Source organism: Ammodytes marinus (assembly GCF_949987685.1).
Source record: "Ammodytes marinus genome assembly, chromosome: 8".
Lineage (NCBI taxonomy): Eukaryota > Metazoa > Chordata > Actinopteri > Uranoscopiformes > Ammodytidae > Ammodytes > Ammodytes marinus.
The window spans coordinates 24,608,539-24,628,538 of NC_137212.1; the positions used below are offsets into that span (position 1 = coordinate 24,608,539).

At 45.3% G+C, this 20,000-nt stretch overlaps 1 protein-coding gene across 2 annotated transcripts in view; it reads right to left on the reverse strand.

The window, feature by feature from the left end:
- dab1a (DAB adaptor protein 1a) overlaps positions 1-7,020 on the reverse strand; it is a gene marked incomplete at both ends in the record, with an annotated part of 56,836 nt that extends 49,816 nt beyond the window's left edge. For both annotated transcript variants that reach the window (XM_080032492.1, XM_080032493.1), the window contains one exon: positions 6,951-7,020. In XM_080032492.1, the coding sequence (XP_079888618.1) occupies positions 6,951-7,020 (70 nt within the window). The remainder of the gene's footprint in view (positions 1-6,950) is intronic.
- Positions 7,021-20,000: the final 12,980 nt, after the last annotated feature.

Genomic DNA, 20,000 nt, shown 5'->3' on the forward strand with positions numbered 1-20,000 from the left:
TAGATCGCAATATATCACAATATATCGTATCATCACCCATGTATCGGCCTACGTATCATGTCGCCAGATTCTTGCCAATACACAGCCCAAATGACGGCCCATATCTAAAACATCTGTGCCACATGTAGGCCTATGTGCATATAGGATACCTGTTATGTCTCTGTCTACTAGGGAGAATCATGTTGCATTCAGCCAATCAAACACTAATAGTATAAACCTTTGAATTTTTTTTATTTATTGAAGTTTATTTCAAATGTCTGTGTTGTGTGAATGACGTGGTACACGGGTTGCGGTTCTTTATCATTGTCAGTCAACCCTGCAAACTTTCCGCTTGCTGAGCCTTTTTAGTCCCTATCTCTTGGTCCCCTGGGAAAGTTCCTGTGTAGGAAGTAGCCCCTCTTGTTTAGCTGTCAGTCACACATGTAACTCCACCCACAGGCTTATAGAGGTTCACTGGGACCTTGTTTTCTTCCTTTTCAACATTAACTTAATCATTAACAATGAGTGTGGAAAACAGTTTGATATAATTCTTTACTTTAAAACAGTATGAGTAATGACCATGACGGTAGGGACTATACATCATGTTCACTAACTAGGAGAAAATGGAGTTATGGAATATTCCTGAGCCCAACAAGTGCATAATATATGTACTGTACGGATTCAGCTATAACTCATTCATAGTAGCCTATACCCATGTATCTTGGATAAGCTCAGTACAGGCTGCTCTGTTTGAATAGAGAACAACATTTCCTGTCAACATATAACAAAAGAGAGATGGGGGGGGGGGATTGGCCTCTGTCAGAGCCTCTGTGTGACATTGGGACGTGTTTTTCCCCTTTTGTGCAAATTAAAAGCAGAGAGCAAACTGTTGCTATGGAGACTGTAGTTAGTGACACGGCTGGTCAAAGCTTCACACCAACTAGTGTTTGAGGAGCGGACTGGCCGGAGCATGCTGAGAGGATCACAGAGTACATGAGCAGCAGCCAACACACACACACCAACACACAGTCACAGACTCAGGAAAGCAAATAAAAGCCTTTCACGGATATTTTTCTCTCTCTGAGTCAGAAGCTTTTGAATGCAGATTCTGCGTGTGTGTGTGTGTGTGTGTGTGTGTGTGTGTGTGTGTGTGTGTGTGTGTGTGTGTGTGTGTGTGTCTGTGTGTGTCTGTGGCTGTGTGTCTGTCTGTCTGTCTGTGTGTCTGTCTGTGTGGGGCAGATGGGTGTGATTACAGCGGGAATGAGAGGCCTGACTGGGGAAAGTATTTATAAAATCTCACTACCCTTAACGTCCCTGCTAAGTTAATACAGAGCTGACGAAAGTGGCTGGATACATAGATGAGAGCACATTGTGAAAGCGTAAGCAGCAGGCAGGACAGATAGCCAGGTCAATCATTTTCCAGAAATAAAAAGTGATGGGAGAGAGGGGCAGCAGGAGGCAGTTATCTCTAAATATAGTTGGAGGGATGGACAGTGTGCACCACTATCTTTTTATCCCCCCATGTATCCGCTGTTGGCCTTTACCGACAACCACAACAGCACACGGTAAATTCAATCCAATCCCTGTCTGATTGGAGGGAACAGATCTGATTACCTCTCCTACACACACACACACACCCTCACGCACTCTCAAAATGCTCTTGTTTGTGCTCGAAGATTCCCCAGGGATAGATATCGCAGTAAATGGCTGCGGTGATTGTGCCAGATAGACTGGATGTGTGTGCATATTATCCACGCAAAGAAGATAATGTGTTTGCTAATCGCACACCAGAGACGAGCAAACGCACACGCATGCAGACACACACGCGCACACACACACACACAGAAAGGCTAAAAGCTGCACAGCTATAACCCTTAACCACTCTTTCTATGCTGTCGGCTGCCAGCTACAGTGTAACCCCACTACACACACACACACACACACACACACACAAAAACTTACACACACACTCTCACACATCCTCAGCCAAATCCCATCGTGGGTGAGCTGCGATTTCTCAGGGTTGTGATGACAATTGACTGTGTGAGTGTTGACAGCCGTTGAAGTTATTGTAACTCTTGAATCGTAAACTGTGTCATGTGATAGACGGACACGCTTCAGTGAATGTCTTACTGGAACAGTTGATAATGTGCTGAATACAATACTGCAAATAAAATTAAAACATTAAAACAAGCCATCATCTGTCGGCCTGAGTGGGACATAAATCCCACCAACAGGAAAGTCAGTGTTTCTTATGTTTACAGGTATGGCATCATACCTTTTGTTTCTTTTTTTTGGAGCCACTGTCGAAAACAGAACCTCCGCTGTTAATAAATAATGCGGGTAATTTGTTTGCCTCTGTCAAGCAACTGAACTCAATTGAAAGTGAAATAGGGCTCCACAGTCTCTTAGACAGAATAAAAGACCAATATTTTTTACCAGGTTTTGCATAGAGAGCCCTACACAGGGTGAAGCAAAAAGCAGAGCATGTACGTTAATTAAGCCTCCTGTTAGTAACTGTAATCTGTGATAACATTTATTACACTGCATTTGACAAAATGCAGCCTTGTGATGCCAGAATGATTTGCTGCTTGCATAGTGTTAGTGGGTAGATGTGATTTGAAGATTCCCCAGAGCGGGGCCTCCACGGTGCATTACTTGCCTAGTGTGAGTGCGTTGTACACTTACACTCCATCAGGAAGGTGTGAAAGTTTGAAGTGGAAACTTAACTGTCTGCAGCTGCTGGGGCTCTTCACAAATGTCAAATGAACTGGCTGCTCTGATTTGACATTGACACCGGCAAAGTAAATGGTAAATGGACTCCGCTTTTCCCTGTTTTTGTACAGATCCAAAGCGCTTTACATTGTTGTGTACACATTCACACACACATTCATACACCGATAGCAGCAGCTATCAGCAAGCCAGCTATCCGGAGCAATTCAGCGTTCAGTGTCTTGCCCAGGGACACTTCGACATGTGGCGGGGAGACGGCAATCAAACCACCGACCCTGCAACCCAGTCAATGACCGCCCTACCCACTTAGCCACAGCTGCACAAAGTGTTTAGTTTTCCTTCACATACAGATGAACAGACCTCAGCTCAGGCATCTCACTGCAGTTGTACATTGCAGTAATTCAGCACTATAGCCTGGCACCGCCCATCTACATACATCCGCTCATTCGTCATTTCCCTTCAGTAGTAAGTCTGGGTGTTTTATATTAGTAGGTTTTCTCTGGCAGATTTCTGCCGGTCCAATCAGCGAACATAGGGAGTGGCTGAGAACAAAGACCTTGAGGTTGTGCGCCAGTTTCAATTCTAGTCAGAAGCCGGCGTATGACATACGTCAAGACCAAACATTATGCGATTGGTTGGGAGATCCAGAGTGGCACTGGGCAGATCCATAGATAGTAAATAATATGGATGTAGCATCCGGGCTGACCTCAGTTATTCACTCGGCATCCAATAATCCTGGTTTGTGCGCGTCGCCATCTTGTGAGATTTTTACTCCGCCTCACTCCTCTTGCCGAAAAGGGGAATCGACGTCACGTCGGGGGGAGGGAGATAGCTGACATATACCTCCGAGGCAAAGTGAGGGACAATGGGCGGAAAGCTGTCACTCAAGAGATCGCGCCAATACATTTTAACCTCCAAAAGAATAAAAACTAGCGTGGGCCAAAAAAATTCACCCCCCTCAGTGTTGTCATGGAGATATGACCTAAACATACAAACTAAAATGGTTTTGTGGCCCAAGCTGTAAATAGGTTTAATAAGACTTTGAAAACGGCCTATCTAACAAGTGAGTCAAAGAAAAACTGCTCGTCTTGGCGCCACCCCCAGTGGCACTTTCTGGTTACTACAGTTGTAGGTCACTTCCTTATTGGATGCCGGTAAAAATCGCTGAGGTTGGGGCTTGGGCAGATCCAATAGTTTTAAACTTCAACAGACACCCGCCTTCAAGTGAGTTAACGTTTGTCAATTGAGCGATTCCAGACCCTCTGTACAAATTAAATGAAGTACGATGGTCTGGTGGGACCAGGCTACTTTCACTACAACCTCAGCAATGAACATATCTTTAAATTTACACCAAGAAGTCCATGACAACCAGAACTAAACATTACGGGCTTCGTACACACAGATGTTATGTTGTACTGGATCGTCATTTCATTGCACAAGTGCACCCAGTAGATTGGCCACTGGCTGAGTGTGTTTCTGCTACACAACATTCATCTTTGTTTCATATTAATTATATAGGGTGTATTTTTCTGTGGTAAAAATATTGGATAGTTTCAGCTTTTCAGGCCATTTTTGCATAATAGGTGACCTTCAACATTGGAATCGTATAGGGATAGAGAGGTAGACAGATGTCATTTTCCTGGATTTCTTGATTATTAATAAAGACTATTATATTTTCAGGAACTGAGCCAGACCAATAAGTCTGGTTCATTGTCAGAGGAAGCCAGTCAGGTCAAGTAAATGCTAGGTCAAAGGTCATCTCGTGCTCGCCATGCAAATTACAATGAAAGCCTAGTGGAGAGAGAAGAAGAATGACCCCTGAGCCCACAGCAGAAAACACGTGTGTGTGTGTACCGCACTGACACACAGACACACACCAGCCGTGATTTATGTGTGCCAGCGTCAGAGGCATAGTCTGCTTCAGGACATTCTTCACCATAGAAGAAGAGTATAACAAAAGGCCTGAGATTGAACAGCTCCCCTTCACATTGACTCATTAGTCTTTCTCTCTCTCAGTGATCGCTCTCTGCTCCGTGTCTCACCGGGCAAGGTCATATAGGAGTCAGAGGAAAGATATTACCAGAGTGAAGGACTATCCTACAGGGATTCTCACAACACTAACACCCTAATGATGATCGGCTAGCCCGTGGATCTATTTACGTTCAAATGCAGCCACTCCATAGAGACAGAACCACAAATGTGTGTGTGTGTGTGTGTGTGTGTGTGCGCGTGCGCGTGCGTGTGTGTGTGTGTGTGTGTGTGTGTGTGTGTGTGTGTGTGTGTGTGTGTGTGTGTGTGTGTGTGTACTGGCCGGGGGGCATGACGTCATACACACGGGGCACAACAATATGAACATTATCAAAGTTTCCTATTCCCACAGCACGTTGGCTGCCTGTGTGTGGTATATGATTGCATTTGACTTGCATCACCCCGCTGACAAGTGTGTGTGTGTGTGTGTGTGTGTGTGTGTGTGTGTGTGTGTGTGTGTGTGTGTGTGTGCGCGTGCGTGTGTGTGTGTGTGTGTGTGTGTGTGTGTGTGTGTGTGTGTGTGTGTGTGTGTGTGTGTGTGATGTGGATAATGGGCCCAGATCGGAACAGAGAACGAGTACTCTCTGTGTGAGGCCAGCTCGACAACTCTATAGCCCAGTACATGTTAGGTATCACCTAAAAAGAAAAGTGACAAAGTGTAAGGTAGTGTGTGTGTGTGTGTGTGTGTGTGTGTGTGTGTGTGTGTGTGTGTGTGTGTGTGTGTGTGTGTGTGTGTGTGTGTGTGCCTGCGCATGTGTCAGGGGAAGACGGCAGAAAAAAGGGAGCTAAAAACCCTCAAGTCTGAAAGCTGAAGGCAAACCATTCATCTTACCTCTCATATGCTCTTCTGGGCTTCAGTCCCAGTCGCAGTGTGTGTGTGTGTGTGTGTGTGTGTGTGTGTGTGTGTGTGTGTGTGTGTGTGTGTGTGTGTGTGTGTGTGTGTGTGTGTGTGTATGAACGTCTGCGTCTGCCTCTCCCCACATATGGAGAGCAGTGTGAATGATGAACATGATCTCCATTGCAGCAGAACAATGCTGTTTCTAAATAGGACATGAGAGGCATTCAGCCTTCCCTCACACACACACGGGGAGGAACCCTACGTTTGTTTGCCGGGGCTGAAGTGCGGTGTGTGCAATGAGGCATCTGCTGGAGGTGATTGTGTGTGTGTGTGTGTTTGTGTGTGTGTGTGTGTGTGTGTGTGTGTGTGTGTGTGTGTGTGTGTGTGTGTGTGTGTGTGTGTGGTAGTGTGTGTGTGTGTGTGTGTTTCTCTGTGTCTGTGTCTGTGTGTGTGTGTCGCTGTGTATGTGTACATCCAATAATTGTCCCTCCCGACGGTGTCCAGAGTTTTTGCTACATCAATCAGATGCTTATTCAGTGAGTGTTGTGCGTGGCTCCAGTGGTTTTGGGCAGGTGGCTGAGAGCAGCTGGGCCTATGGCTGCAGGCCCCGGCCCCTGGCATCACCTCTGCTCTGAGCCCACTCAGGCCCAACTCATACTCCTGCTAGCTACCTGCCTCAGGGAGCGCTCTACACACCTGGATCCGTCTGCTTCTCACCAAAACACAACATTTACCGCATCTGTTCGGTGGCGAGCCCTCTGTAGCGTGATACCCCACCGCACCTGTTAATTAGCTATGAACAACAGACGCCCTGCGATCTGCCGTCCGACCCCCAAATCCATCATCGACAGCCAATCAAGACACAATTAATACAGAAGGGGGAATATAGCTGAGCAAGGATTTTGTATATATTTGTGTCTAATAATTTTTTTTTTATACCAGTACTGAGATAATACTGCATTGCAACTTCACATGTCGACACACTGTCCTGTCAAGTAAAGGTAGAAATAACAGTGATTTGTGTTCAAATGTGTGGCCAAGCCAGAATCACATGTGTAAACTTGACAAAGTTGATATGACAAGGCATTCTCACACCGGCATGAAAGAGATAGTGTTGGTAGACTAGGAACGTGTTTCAACCGCCTAGCTCAAAAACAGTGCAGGAAGTGGCGACCATATCTAGCAAAATTGCAACTTGACACACCGGCAGCTTCATTATCAATAGGGGAAGGTGGTGCTAAAAAATCCACGTTATATAAATACCAATAGGAGTATCATTCGTCAACCGGTACCAATGAAGCATGGTTCCAGGATACCCGTAGTGGTAAGTGTGATGAGCAGTACCCTATAGTTGTGACAGTGGTGGTCTTACCTTTCCTCCTGGAGTCCCGTCTGATGCTGCCCGGTCTGACCGCTGGCTGTAGCTCTGTCTCTGTTGACATCCTCAGACTCCCACTGGGCTAGACTCCGCTCCGCTTGGCTGGGCTGGGCTCCGACGGTCCAGTTCACAGCGTCAGTGCCGGCTGCTGTGCGTGTGTGGGCGCCGGGTGTGTGCGTGGAGGCGCCAGGTGTGTGCGTGGGCACACAGGCTCATGGGAAAGGAGGCGGGCTTCAGCCCTGACACGACATCCCACACACACCCACACAGAGCTGGGGAGAGAGAGAGAGAGAGAGAAGGGAGGAAAGAGGGTTTTGCTTCTGTTAGGGTTGTGTTTACTCTTGGCAAAGGAAAAGCACAGTGAAAGGTCTCGTCAGGCATGAGAATGAGCTGGTTTCTGTTCAGGGGGCCTTGAGTAGATGTTGCCCATGGTAACGGACTGGAGAGATCTGCTCTACACTTCCTGTCCATAATGGGCCCATGCAAGGACACAGCGGCCCAATCCCAATGTCCCACCACAAAGCCTCCAGCTAGGACCCTTACAGGCTGAAGCTGACGTCATATTTAATGCTCGAGTGTGAGAGGCTTTTGGGACAGCACTTTGTGACACATCATGTTACCTTGACGACACCAACAAATGCTGCAAACTATTGTGGGCTTCAGACCTTTTATTTTACGTCTACTGCTTTCTTCACAGCCAAGGCCCTTCAGATTGAACGTCATGCAGGCTCTTGTCTTAGCGAGTTGACGACGGGTAATTTAATTCAATTTAATTGATTTTGAGCACACAGACAATCCAAAACAGTAGCCGGAATATTTATTCAAACCACTTTTAGGTAGAATTACATTTTAATAAACCAACAACAGAAAGTTCAATAAGTCAAAGTTGAACCGGGCTTGCTAACCGGGTAATACTTTGACCATATCAATAAACATGTTTGGCTAACACGTGTGACTAAGTGACCTTTTCTAAAAAGTCGCCCTGTTTCCAGATCATGGCATGGCACTCATGGCTCCAACGTTATTCTATCTAAAGACGACCAACAGTAAAAAGCCAAGCTGTGTATAAATCCGAAATGTTCCTTTAGTGTCAACTTGTTGCCCTTCCTGGGCCCTGTCCAGCGCCTGATGGGCCCCTCTGGCCCCCAGCACTCTGTCTCTTCTTCGCCCATCTGCTGCTACTTCACACGGAAATGTGTTGACTGGCAGACAACTTCTATATCCTGGCAGCCAAGAACACTTACATTCACACTCTTAACACTGTTGAGGGAATGCATGGAAACACACACACACACACACACATACATACAACTAAGCTCCTTTCTTGCACACAGACAGCAGGAGAAAGCTGCAAGTTGACACGCTGCATAATGAATGGCACTACCTCCCGAGCGGCTCCTCCTCACCTCTCCTTAAACTATCAGTCTTGACCTCTCCGTGTCCCTCTAACAGTGGGCTGAGTGCGAACTTGAACAAAACCAAGAGGACTGGTGCTCCTTGGTTGGAAGAGGGAAATCTCTCTCTTACTTTATCCCCCTCTCTCTCTCTCTCTCCATGGTGTGTCTGTGTGAATAGGAGGGCCCCTGTGAGCCGCGGGCGAGAACAGATGAATTGAGAGGCTTTTAATTTGCCGCAGACAGAAGCCGAACAGAGTCCATTTAATTCTAGCCGGCAGAGGCCATGTCGGCAAAATGCTGACAATATTCTTTATCTGGTCCAAACACACTGGAAAGAGTGTGAGTCACTCCAATTACAGGCATTATCAGCAGCACTGTTCCACCAAATGGATGGAGAGAGAGACAGACAGACAGACAGAGAGAGAGAGAGAGAGAGAGAGAGAGAGAGAGGGAGAGAGAGAGTGTGTGTATTATGATGAGAGAATGAACAGAGTGGAAAGAAAAGTGAGGAGTGAGGGAACACAGAGTGGGTGAGTCAGATAATGAGCGAGGGGGTGAAAAGGGAAAGAAAGAGAAAAAAGACCAAAGAAGTAGAATAAGAAGAGAAAAGGATGGCGTAACCCTGAACATGCCCCCCCCCCCCCCCCCCCCCCCACTGTGCTTTTTGTTCCCCCCTCAAATCTGCGCCCTCTCCTTCTAGCTGTGAAGTCTTTCAGGCAGCATCTGGAGCTTGTGTTTAAGAAAAAGGCAGTCTGCTAATCCCCGAACGTGGACTAGAAAAGAGGCACTCTAGAAACCCCCCCCTCCACTATGCACTGCCTCAATACAGATTAGATTTCCCGAATAAACTACACAAAAACCAAGAATCAGGGACATGTGTTTTGTGGGATTTGCATCGAGTGCATAATCTGAAAAAGATATAAAAGAAAAAAACGATTGTATAGAGTTCACGCGCTAAGAGAGTCAGGGCTAGATTGCGCCTGCGAGGACACCTCACTCACTTAGGTTGAAGAATTAAAACTCATCCAACCATTGCAAGGAGCAGAAGAGCCACTGTAGTCCACTGATGCAAACGAGCAAGAAAAATTACACTTTGAGGAACTAAAAAGAAAAAATCTGCTGAAGCATCCGCCGCCAGACTCTCTCTGAGGCTCCAGACATATGGCTGTTTCTCCAGAGAGGCCGTGAAGAGCTCTACATCTAAGCTAAAGAGTCCCTGCAGGGGGAGAACAAGCTAATTTTCTTCAACAAAGAAAAACTAGAAAGAAGAAGAAGGGGTCTTGCATCAGCTGAACACACACACACACACACAAACAACATGAGGAGCATCCATAGCCATCGTCAACACTGCGGTGGCGGGTTTGACCTGGAAACCGGCGCGCCAGGAGCTAAAAGTAGTTAGCAGCAGAGAGGAGGTGAAAAGCTTAGTGGGTCCGCATATAGACAGCAATCTGAAGCCACACACCAGAGGAGACACGGGGCTGGAGCAAAGGAGAAGGAACCGGCAGAGTAAATTGGACGCGCGTAAATGGAGCGCTGCCAACAGGCGCGAGTGGGAGATGTGAGGACCTGCCTGTGTGTGTGTGTGTGTGTGTGTGTGTGTGTGTGTGTGTGTGTGTGTGTGTGTGTGTGTGTGTGTGTGTGTGTCTGTATGTGCGTGAGCGTGTGTGTGTGTGTGTGTACGTCTCGATAAACAGACACTGCCAACAGGAGCTTAATGCCCAGAAATCATCTGCAGCTACAGTGAAGTCTGCCAGGCGACAGAAAAAAAAGGAAAAAGAAAGACGGAAAGAAAGAAGGGGAGAGTGTCTCTCTCTCTCTCTCCCACCTCCCACTCTCTGGGTAATTGTGTTCTGTCCATCAGGCTCAGAGTTTAGATTAGTGGCTGCACTCATTCAGCTCTCCTGCCATCTCAATAATGAACAATCAGAGAGACCACCTCCACACTACTTTTCCCCACTAGTCCTGTGCTCTGTCCAACTACTGTTCCCCTTCATAACACCAATGCAGAGCCCTTATCAGCAGCACTCCACTCCTCTGACCTGTTGATGTATAACCAGGACCGTATACCAAAGGTCATCAAATGTTAAAACTCTGCCATGGTTCAGGTGTCCGTGTGGCAAATAAACAACTTTCCTATAACACTATAGCAGATGTTTTTATTCAAAGCGACTTACAATTGGAGGTAGGCAGTTAGTATTATAGGTCTCACAGGACTTGCCTTAGCCCTGAACCCTGCTTTCCCATACCAAAGTCAATGGTGTTCTTACCCACTGAGCTATCCAGCTATCCAGCTAACTGCATTAACAAACACACACAGTCCATATTCTTTACTTTCAGGAATCCATATGTTTAAATGCACATTGAAATATCGACTGAGAGAGTGATAGAAAGTTTAAAATGTCCATCAAATGGAAATGTCTTGACACAGCAAAGGTTTTACAAAAAAGCCAAAAAACTGTGAAAACATTTAAATATCGTCACCTACCAGTTTATGGTCTGAGTAAAAAAAAAAATAACAGCGTCCACTCAACTCTGGTTGTCTGACCGACTAAAGGGTTGAGACGACGGGCGGAGAAGAATGCAGAAAAATGAACGGAAGACAGGGTGAGAGGTTAAATAATGGAGGACGAGGCAAACCAGTGGGTGGAGAGAGAGCCGGAAGAAAGAGAGATAGAGAGAGAGAGAGAGAGAGAGAGAGAGAGAGTGAGTTAGAGAGATATAATAAAAAGAAAGGAGCATGTGAGGATATGAGCTGTGGGTTAAAGTGCAGATGTCATGTCACACCACCATTAACCGCTGCATATAATTCCACTTGGCTGATAAAGGAAGTGCACAGTCATTCATCCTAATCTCAACATGTATTGAGAGATCATTCAGCAGAGAGAAACATATACATGATTGGTGATGATCAGACTCTATCCGGGATGGTTTATGATGCGTAAAGTAACCACAGCCGTAGTTAATAATCAACAATAGGTTAATCATTGGTAGCTAATTACATATAAAATAATGTTGTACTTCCATGAAAGCATTTACTGCAACAACTGACACGGGGCTGTTTTCCCAGAGAAAGTGGGAAGTTCGAGTCCTCCTGAATTAGATTAAAGTTCTATTATTCTATCAAACTGATTTGCCTGTCACTGTTCAACAAATAGCCAAACGAACGATATTCCCCCCCAAAAAAATTGAGGCATAATACAGTATAACTCTGCCCTGACAATATAATGAGGCACTTAAAACAAATCCCAGCCCACTCTAGTCTGTCTCAGAGCAGAGGGAATCAGCTGCTAACAGGGCCTGTCTGTCTGACATAGAGTTTTTATTTAAGAGTTAAGTGCATGCTCTGCTGGGTCAGAGGTGAGCCTGTTTCACCGTGACTCCTCTCTGGTATAATGTGGTGAATCAAGTTAAGCGGCTGATCAAATTATAATGGGGACAGTAGAAGGGACAGTGTGCTGTAGCCATTTAAAGAGGAACTGCCACTTAATGTTTGCGTTATATATTCTTAACTGATCTCATTTTTCCGATATTATCAATCATCAACTAATCATGGAACTGCTGCCAACGTGCTCTGCATAATAGGGCCGAAATAATACATCCATAAATTGATCGTTGCTTCTTTTTTTTTAAATAGCAATATTACCCGTTCCCAACATTTGTTTTGTCTAATGTTTAAGTAACATTTGAAGAACATTTAACTATTTCTTAAACCGTCTAATTTTTCCTCAGATGATCATAAATGACATGTAACAGCAAAGGGGACCACCAGTGCAAAGAATGAGATTTTTATACAGTTTTTCTTAATGCCTTTTGTCATTTGTCACCCAGGAACAGCAGCCGGTGCAGCAAAAACACAACCGCTTTTGTCCAAAGGGGGTGCAAGAATGAACACAAACGGAAAGTTCCTCGGAGCACCTTTAAGATTTGGGAAAACAGTTTCGCTTTTTTGTAAGATGACACAATACATAAGCTTTACTTTATAGCTTCAGAAGTATAGGAGCACACACTGTGTTTGGTTGTCTCAACATCACTGGTCAATGCAGACTATACACACCCTGCTTGGACAATTCTGACAATCCCCTCTGGAGGCAGAAGCCAATACAAATAAAGATTGTGACTTTAGTGGTTACATCTGTAGCACATCTCAACAAGGTCTTCAAGTTGTTATTGCAGCTGTCTACTGGATAAAGCACCGGCTACTGCAGTCAGGCCTGGAGGGTCTAGTGGAGACACAGAGCGGCTCTCTGTATATACTCCACATGGCTCCCTGCCTGCCTAGAATGACTAGAAGGAACTTTCAGTAGAGGCCTCAACAGGAAAATGTAAACATACACACAATCACACAATCACTCGCTTCCCCACCCACAACCCCCAGCCAAAAATAGGATAGCGCACAACATGACAGGATCTGGATCGCAAAAAAAATATTACCAAAAACATGAACACACACACTCATCATGCAAACACAAACACGCTCCTCCACAAGTCGTCTCCAGCTAACCTATTTACGACGCGCGGGACTGTAGATATCAAAGCGCTACTCTCTCTCTCTCTCTCCCATTGGGGAATTCCTCTTTTTCACATGTTTTAAGGGGAAATAGATGAAAACGAATCTCATTCTGGCTGCGCCTCCCCTGTGTGCGCACGTCTCCGCTGCCTTGTTAATGTGCTCAAATGTAAATTGGTCCCGCTCAACAGTGTGTGTAAGGCTGTCGTTTTTCACGCAGAGTAGAAGCGGCAGATTTTCGCTGACAGGCTGCAGATATGCCTTCATTAACAAACATACACACACACACACACACTCTGATCTCACCTTTCTGTCTGACTACTGCAACCACACTCTACTGCTCAGTACTATACTACAGTACTGTATACCAGTCTGCAACAGTCTCATCTCCTCTACTAAGGCATTGATTACCTACAATAAAACAATTGGTTGGATATGTTTGAATAAATGTGCAAATAAGGGCAAGATCTAACTACAGTAATTATGCATACATTTGCATCTGTTTAAAAATGAAATAACTAGATGTTGGATGAAGCCAGAACTAAAATCTTTATTTCATTTTTGACAACATATTATTGTCCAATATTATTAATGGCCTTTTTAAAAAAAGTCAAAACATACTATATTTCAAAAGCATTTTCAGCATATTTTTAAGGACAAAATGTATCATAAATCTGACAGTTTACAATCCTATGAGAATAACCTCCCAAAAAAAGATAGTTATGGAAAGTTAAGTTGATTTAAGTGCCTTAGAAGCCTTTTGGTTAGGAGGATTGAAATATAGTTGTATATGACAAATAAACAAATGCAAACAGACAAGGTTTAGTGAAATAAACACCTAAATGTACATTTTGGACCTTGCATTTACACTAGTATGAAAGAGGACATGTTATGAAAGCAAAATAGCCATAAAATCTATAAATTGACCAGTATTTGAAGAACAAGGTGTATCATTACAAATGGCCTTCACACATCTAGACCTGCTGTATGTTATTCCTGTGAATGGTGAGTTCTAGTCGTAAACAGATGCAGGAAAAAATGTCTGCTTATAGTACGGCGCAAAAATACACTTTAAAAAATGCCTCCCCTCCCCCCTGACCCTACCGACACAAATGCCATTTTACTTATTTTAATGGTGTCATTACTTATTTAATTTCATGCATGCCAGTTAATGATAGCAGACTAAGCAATAGAGAAGAGGACGGGCAGGGCGTTTCTGTAGTATTCAAGGAGGTGCTCACACTCTCAGCTTCACAACCACACCGTTTACGACATGTACTGTAGCAAGCCTGTCGCCAGCATCACTAAAGCCAGGGGTCGCCCTTTTTGCACAGCATTACTGAGCTACAGTCTGTTGCTGCTGGCTTGTTAAAAAAAAGGGTCCATTCAACATGATTTAGATCCCCCACACACAGCCCCTCTGGATCCCCAATCAACAGGCCCTAAAGTGAGTGATGGATTGACTACATCTGTGGAGTGGAAGAGGAAGGGGAAGGAGAGGAGAGGATTCTGATGCTGCATAAATATAGAGCCAGAGAGAGCCTGCGCCGGAGAGCACAGGACTGCATGGGACTTAATGAGGGGTGCAATCATCAATTATTCAAAACACTTAATCATGGTGTTGTGCGACGCTGTTGCACAAACACACACACACACACACACACACACACACACACACACGTGCACAGAGACACACCACAGCTGACGCAGATGGATGGAGGAGAGCGAAGTGGAGATACAGAACAGCATCACCTTAATTGCTAAGAGCAGACAGACAACACACTAACCCACTACATGATCCAGGAGTCACCCCCCTGACATTTACACGCACACATGGAGATTTGAAGCCATCTCTCAAACCCCCAAACATTTTCTTCAGTTATGGATGGGCCCCAGCAATATGGCCTTATGTTATACCTAAGAAATAATAAAAAGCAACCACTGGTATTGTGTCTGTGACCGTGATGCAATAACATATCTCCATAATATGTCCTTTATAGTATATATTACATTCAATATAATGTTTGAATAGTATGATGAATTTTTTTTGAATATTTTATTTGTTCGTATTCTTCCGTTTTGTTTCTGTAATGTTGGAGTGACCAGGCAAAAGAATTTGCGGGATGAATTAAGCTCTTATCTTATCTCTTATCTCAGAAGGGTATATTGGCAATGAGCTATCACACTGAGGTATCAATGTGGTGCTTGTTGGGAGTAGTTCACAGGGAGTGTTTTAGTTCATCTAGGGATAAAATAACACAGTTATTTCTGTTTAGTGAAGGGAAGACAGCATATAGAGAAGTGGGAGATACTGGTTAGTTGGCATAGACTTAAAAAGAAGCTGAGGATGCTTTAGGCTAAACCTTCAACAGTAACAAACCCAAACTTCTACACTTGCAAAGCCGCTGGCAACCCCCCGCCAGCAGCTTGTACACGCACACACACACACACACACACTGGAGGGAGCCAACGGGGCCAGTTTTATCGATGGCTTCTAACTCTGTCTGTATGTCTGTCAGTTTGTCTGTACTGTGGGGTGAGCCCCTCTGAGCCCAGTCAGAGCGCAGAGGGAATGTCTAGGTTCAATCTGTCCACTTTCAGCCCTCGGGGGTCAATCCCTGAGGGGGTACAAGAAGCTCTTCTCACCCCCCCCCCAACCCCCATACAGCCTGATGCCAGTAGCAGCCATCAGTCAGTCACAGTCCCTGCCTCCCGCCCGTGTGTCTAATCGCCCACGCACACTGACACAGTCGGCTGCCTGTCCAGTTAAAACGCAGACAGCCAAACCAAATCAATCTTTTGCAGAGTGTCCGTGTTTAATAAGGCCCTGTTGTTTCTTATGGACTCTGACAACATGATCAGCTCACACACCACTTCACACACACACACACACACACACACACACACACACACACACACACACACACACACACACACAGGGAGGGGGGGGGGGGGCAACTGCAGCACACGCTTAAGACTTCCTCACACTAGACTTTTGCTTGTTCCACTTTGATCCATCAACATATTCTATCGAAGACAGAAACACACCCACACACCCACACACACACACACACACACACACACACACACACACACACACACACACACACACACACACACACACACACACACACACACACACACACACACACACACACACACACACACACACACACAAAACAATCCCTGATGGCATCAACTGAGACAGGATTGTCAGGCTCAGGTCATGATTTGCATAATTTCCATTTGTCTATTCCAAACTCTTTGAACATTAAACACACATTTCCAGCCAGACACACACAAAATCACACACACACACACACACACACACACACACACACACACACACCATGGGCGGCGTGCAAAAATCTCATGCTGCATATGGCGTCTGTGAAAGTTCCCGGAGGTGAAACTTGGTGGCAGCTCTTGAAATAGACCCTTTTAGCACCCTATGGTCTATTGGACTGCTGCTCTGTCTGAACTCTCACAGAGGAGAGGGGGCTATTGGCATTCACCTCCCAGTGGGGCTCCCAGTCAATACAAACCTCTCAAAACTCAGGAAAAGTGCTGTGTGTTTCTGAGTGTGTGAGCGTGTGTGTGTGTGTGTGTGTGTGTGTGTGTGTGTGTGTGTGTGTGAGGGGCATCTGAATGACGTCATTTGTTCTAGACAGGCATTAGCTGTAAACACACTTTGGTGCAAATACACGGAAAGGGCATCAGTGTGATATGTCCGTATCCGTGTGTGTGTCCGTGAGTGTGTGTGTGTGTGTGTGTGTGTGCGCGCCGGTAATGATGGCGTGCTAACCCAGAGCCCCACCCCGTCAGGGCCCAGGCTCTCAGTGCCATCCATCATAGTGCAGCTGCTAATGATACATACACCAGAGAAGAGGGGGCCAGGGGAGGGGGCTATGTGAAAAGAAAAAGGAGAAAAGTGGATAGAGAAAGAGAAAGAGAAAGAGGAAGAGAGAGGGAGCCTAAGAGAAAAATAGTTATGGGGAAAGTGAACGAGGCAGCTGGGAGTTAAAGAACGACAAGAACTTCACTGGTATGAATGTACTTTAGATTTTGTTTATGTACTAGCCACTGTTATGCCAATAAAGCTAAGTTGAAATTTCTATTTGAGAGAAAGAAAGGAGCAGTGGGTTCGGGGGGAGGAGAAGGGGCACCCAGCATGTAAAGGGAAGGAAATTTGCTGTCACAGGCTGAGGAGTGAGAGAGTTTCTGTGTGACTGGAATAGGCAATCGGCTTCCTCCCAGTCTCTCAAACACACACACACACACACACACACTCACACACACACACACACACACACAGTACACACATACACAGGGCACACAGAGACGCTCAACGCACATCCGTGTGGATTAATATTAAAGGCCACTGACTTGACCTCTTAGCTTCTCTGGGAATAAGACACAAGTCTGCACTTTTAGAGATTGTGTTTGTGTTTTCACAGATGGCTTGATGGATAATTCTAATTCCCCTCTCTGTCTGTGAGATAGTTGGGAGGGATTAGATGTAAGCAGAAAGGTCAAGGGGAAAGAGAGTCTAGCAAACATACTGCCAGTGCTACGCTGAGCTTTTCTTTCTATGTCTGGCTGATATTACATGGTTAAACATTCATTAACGTCTTGTGAAATGTCATGTTCCATTCCAAGCAACAGACAGGGCAGAAGATGTACTCTTGGGAAAAATGAATGTTCTATAACTAAATAACTAGAACCGCTTAAGGATCCCATTTTGTTCGTTCAAATAAAATGAAACGAAGACGAGAAATCAAGAGTTATTAAAAGGCATTTTAGAAATGTGTGGAGATTTTTAGGCGTTTTTTAAACGGCTCTTCAATGCACTGTACTATTTCCTCTGTAAAAAACCCTTTCAACATGTTGCTTTGAAAATAACAACAATTATTTCAAGGATTCTTTGTAAGCCTCGAAGCTCGGTGTTAAAAGAACCCATGAAGGTCCACCTATCGGCACCCACATAAGAAGCAACTGTATAAAGAGAGATCACGCCAGCTCTCTAATTAAAAATAACATGATAGCAATTAAAAAAAGAAGTTAATTTTTGCCATATCTATCATTTGATGCAAAACATTTAATATTACCCAGACTACCTTTAGCTCGTTCCCAACGCAGATCTTTTGAAGGAGCGACGGAGACATACTTCTAATCTTATTCCCAAGACACATCGTTCTCCTCTTTTCCTGGAGCAAGATGAAGGCCAGGAAATCAGATGCCTCCACCAGCCAAAGGACAACTCTGAATATGCTAATAGACAGGAGATTAAGATATACAGCTGGGGGAGGGGGGGAACAACCAACCTCTCTCATACTCACTCACACACACACAGACCAAAACCTTTTATTCTATGATTATAGAGGATCAAATTATAATGGAATATCTCAAGAGCAGAGAGAGCGTTGGAGAATGTTCGCGTCTTTGATGAGGATACAGGGTTTTTGAAGGGGGTTCTTTTTTTTTCTCTAATGTGAGGTTGAATAAAAAAAAGACAGAAAAAGACCAAGATGTTGGTGTGTATGTAAAACGATATAAAGTGAGCCTACAGAGAGAGAGAGAGAGAGAGAGAGAGAGAGAGAGATAGACTAGACTGCTAGGGAATTCTCTCTCTCTCTCTCTGTGCTTCCGGCGGAGGACACAGGTGAGGAAATGTGCCTCTCCTCCCTTGTTACCATGGCGTTACACAAACAGGTGCAGCCCCGACCCCATATCACCACTACAATCTATCCATGAAAAATATCACTCCTCCCCAAGCCCTTTGTCTGTTCTCTCTGCGTCTGATTGCTCATCTTTCTTCATTGCTCTGCCTGCCTCTCTCCCGGGAGCTGGCCATCTGTACAGTAACAGGTGTGCTGCGTATGACTGATGTGTTTGTTACCTGTAGCGCTGCCTGCAGCCATGGCCCCCGCTCAGAGAATACCTGCCTCATGACCTACTATAGCTCTACCTCTCTCCTCTCCTCTTTTCTCTTCTCCTCCCTTACTTCAGATGGCGGCTACGGCATGCCTTTGTGTATTTGCGAGTGTGTTTGTATACTTTTGTAGCAGACGGGCCATTCTGAAGTGGTGGGTAATTAGTCCCACCAGTCTAAGAAAGTGTGTGTATGTGTGTTTATGTGTGTGTGTGTGTGTGTGTGTGTGTGAGTGTGTGGTCCTCCGGCGCATCTCATTAGTCTCACAGGTGAGTGATTAAACGCTCTGCAACACCTGGATGTGTTCCTCCTATACCCCACCATCCCTCCCACCTTCCCTGTTGTCTTAATTTACAGCCGTACCCCTGAGAACTCCCTTGTCCCCGTCACTACACTCTCCGCGGCATGGCTACACACACACTCACACACACCTTCCACCTCTCTCTCGACCCCTTTTTCAGGCATGTCATGTCAGTCTGGTCACATTGATGGGTCCATGAAGCTATTAAAACAACGGCTTTTGGGCTCCATTGTTCAAATATATGTGTACCAGATGTGGCTCAGTAGGTAAATCGCAGGGTTGGCGGTCCAACCCCAGGCCCTTCTTGTCAAAGTGTCCTTGAGCAAAACCCTGAAACCCAATTGCTCCAAAGGGTTAATACCAGGGGTACATGTTAGTGGGAATGGGAGGCTGAAACTGCCAAGGACTTTGCATAATTAAAACTTGGCAAGCAAGTGAGAACGACGGTACAGTCATATCAAAATAACATGTCCTCAGTTATTTTCAGAGTGAGGGATGCTGGTCCCCAGTTCGTGGGGCGACTGTGGCTCAGGTGGTTAAGGGGGTTGGCCAACGATCCAAGGATTGGCGGTTCGATCCCCGTCCGGCCACCTGTGTCATGGTTGTTGTGTCCTTGGGCAAGACACTTCAATGTGTATGATTGCTGTGTGTTTGAGGTGGTGGTTGGAGGGGCCGATGGCGCTGAATGGCAGCCTCGCTTCCGTCAGTCTGCCCCAGGGCAGCTGTGGCTACTCTCGTAGTTTACCACCACCGGTATGACTGTGTGTGAACAAATGGAACCTGGAACCCTGAGTGCCTTGAAAAGTGCTATATAAATCCAATCCATTATAACACAGGGTCATGTAAGTATGCATTTCCTCATAAGCAATGTAAAATGTATTAGATAATGTATTAGCTCCTATTT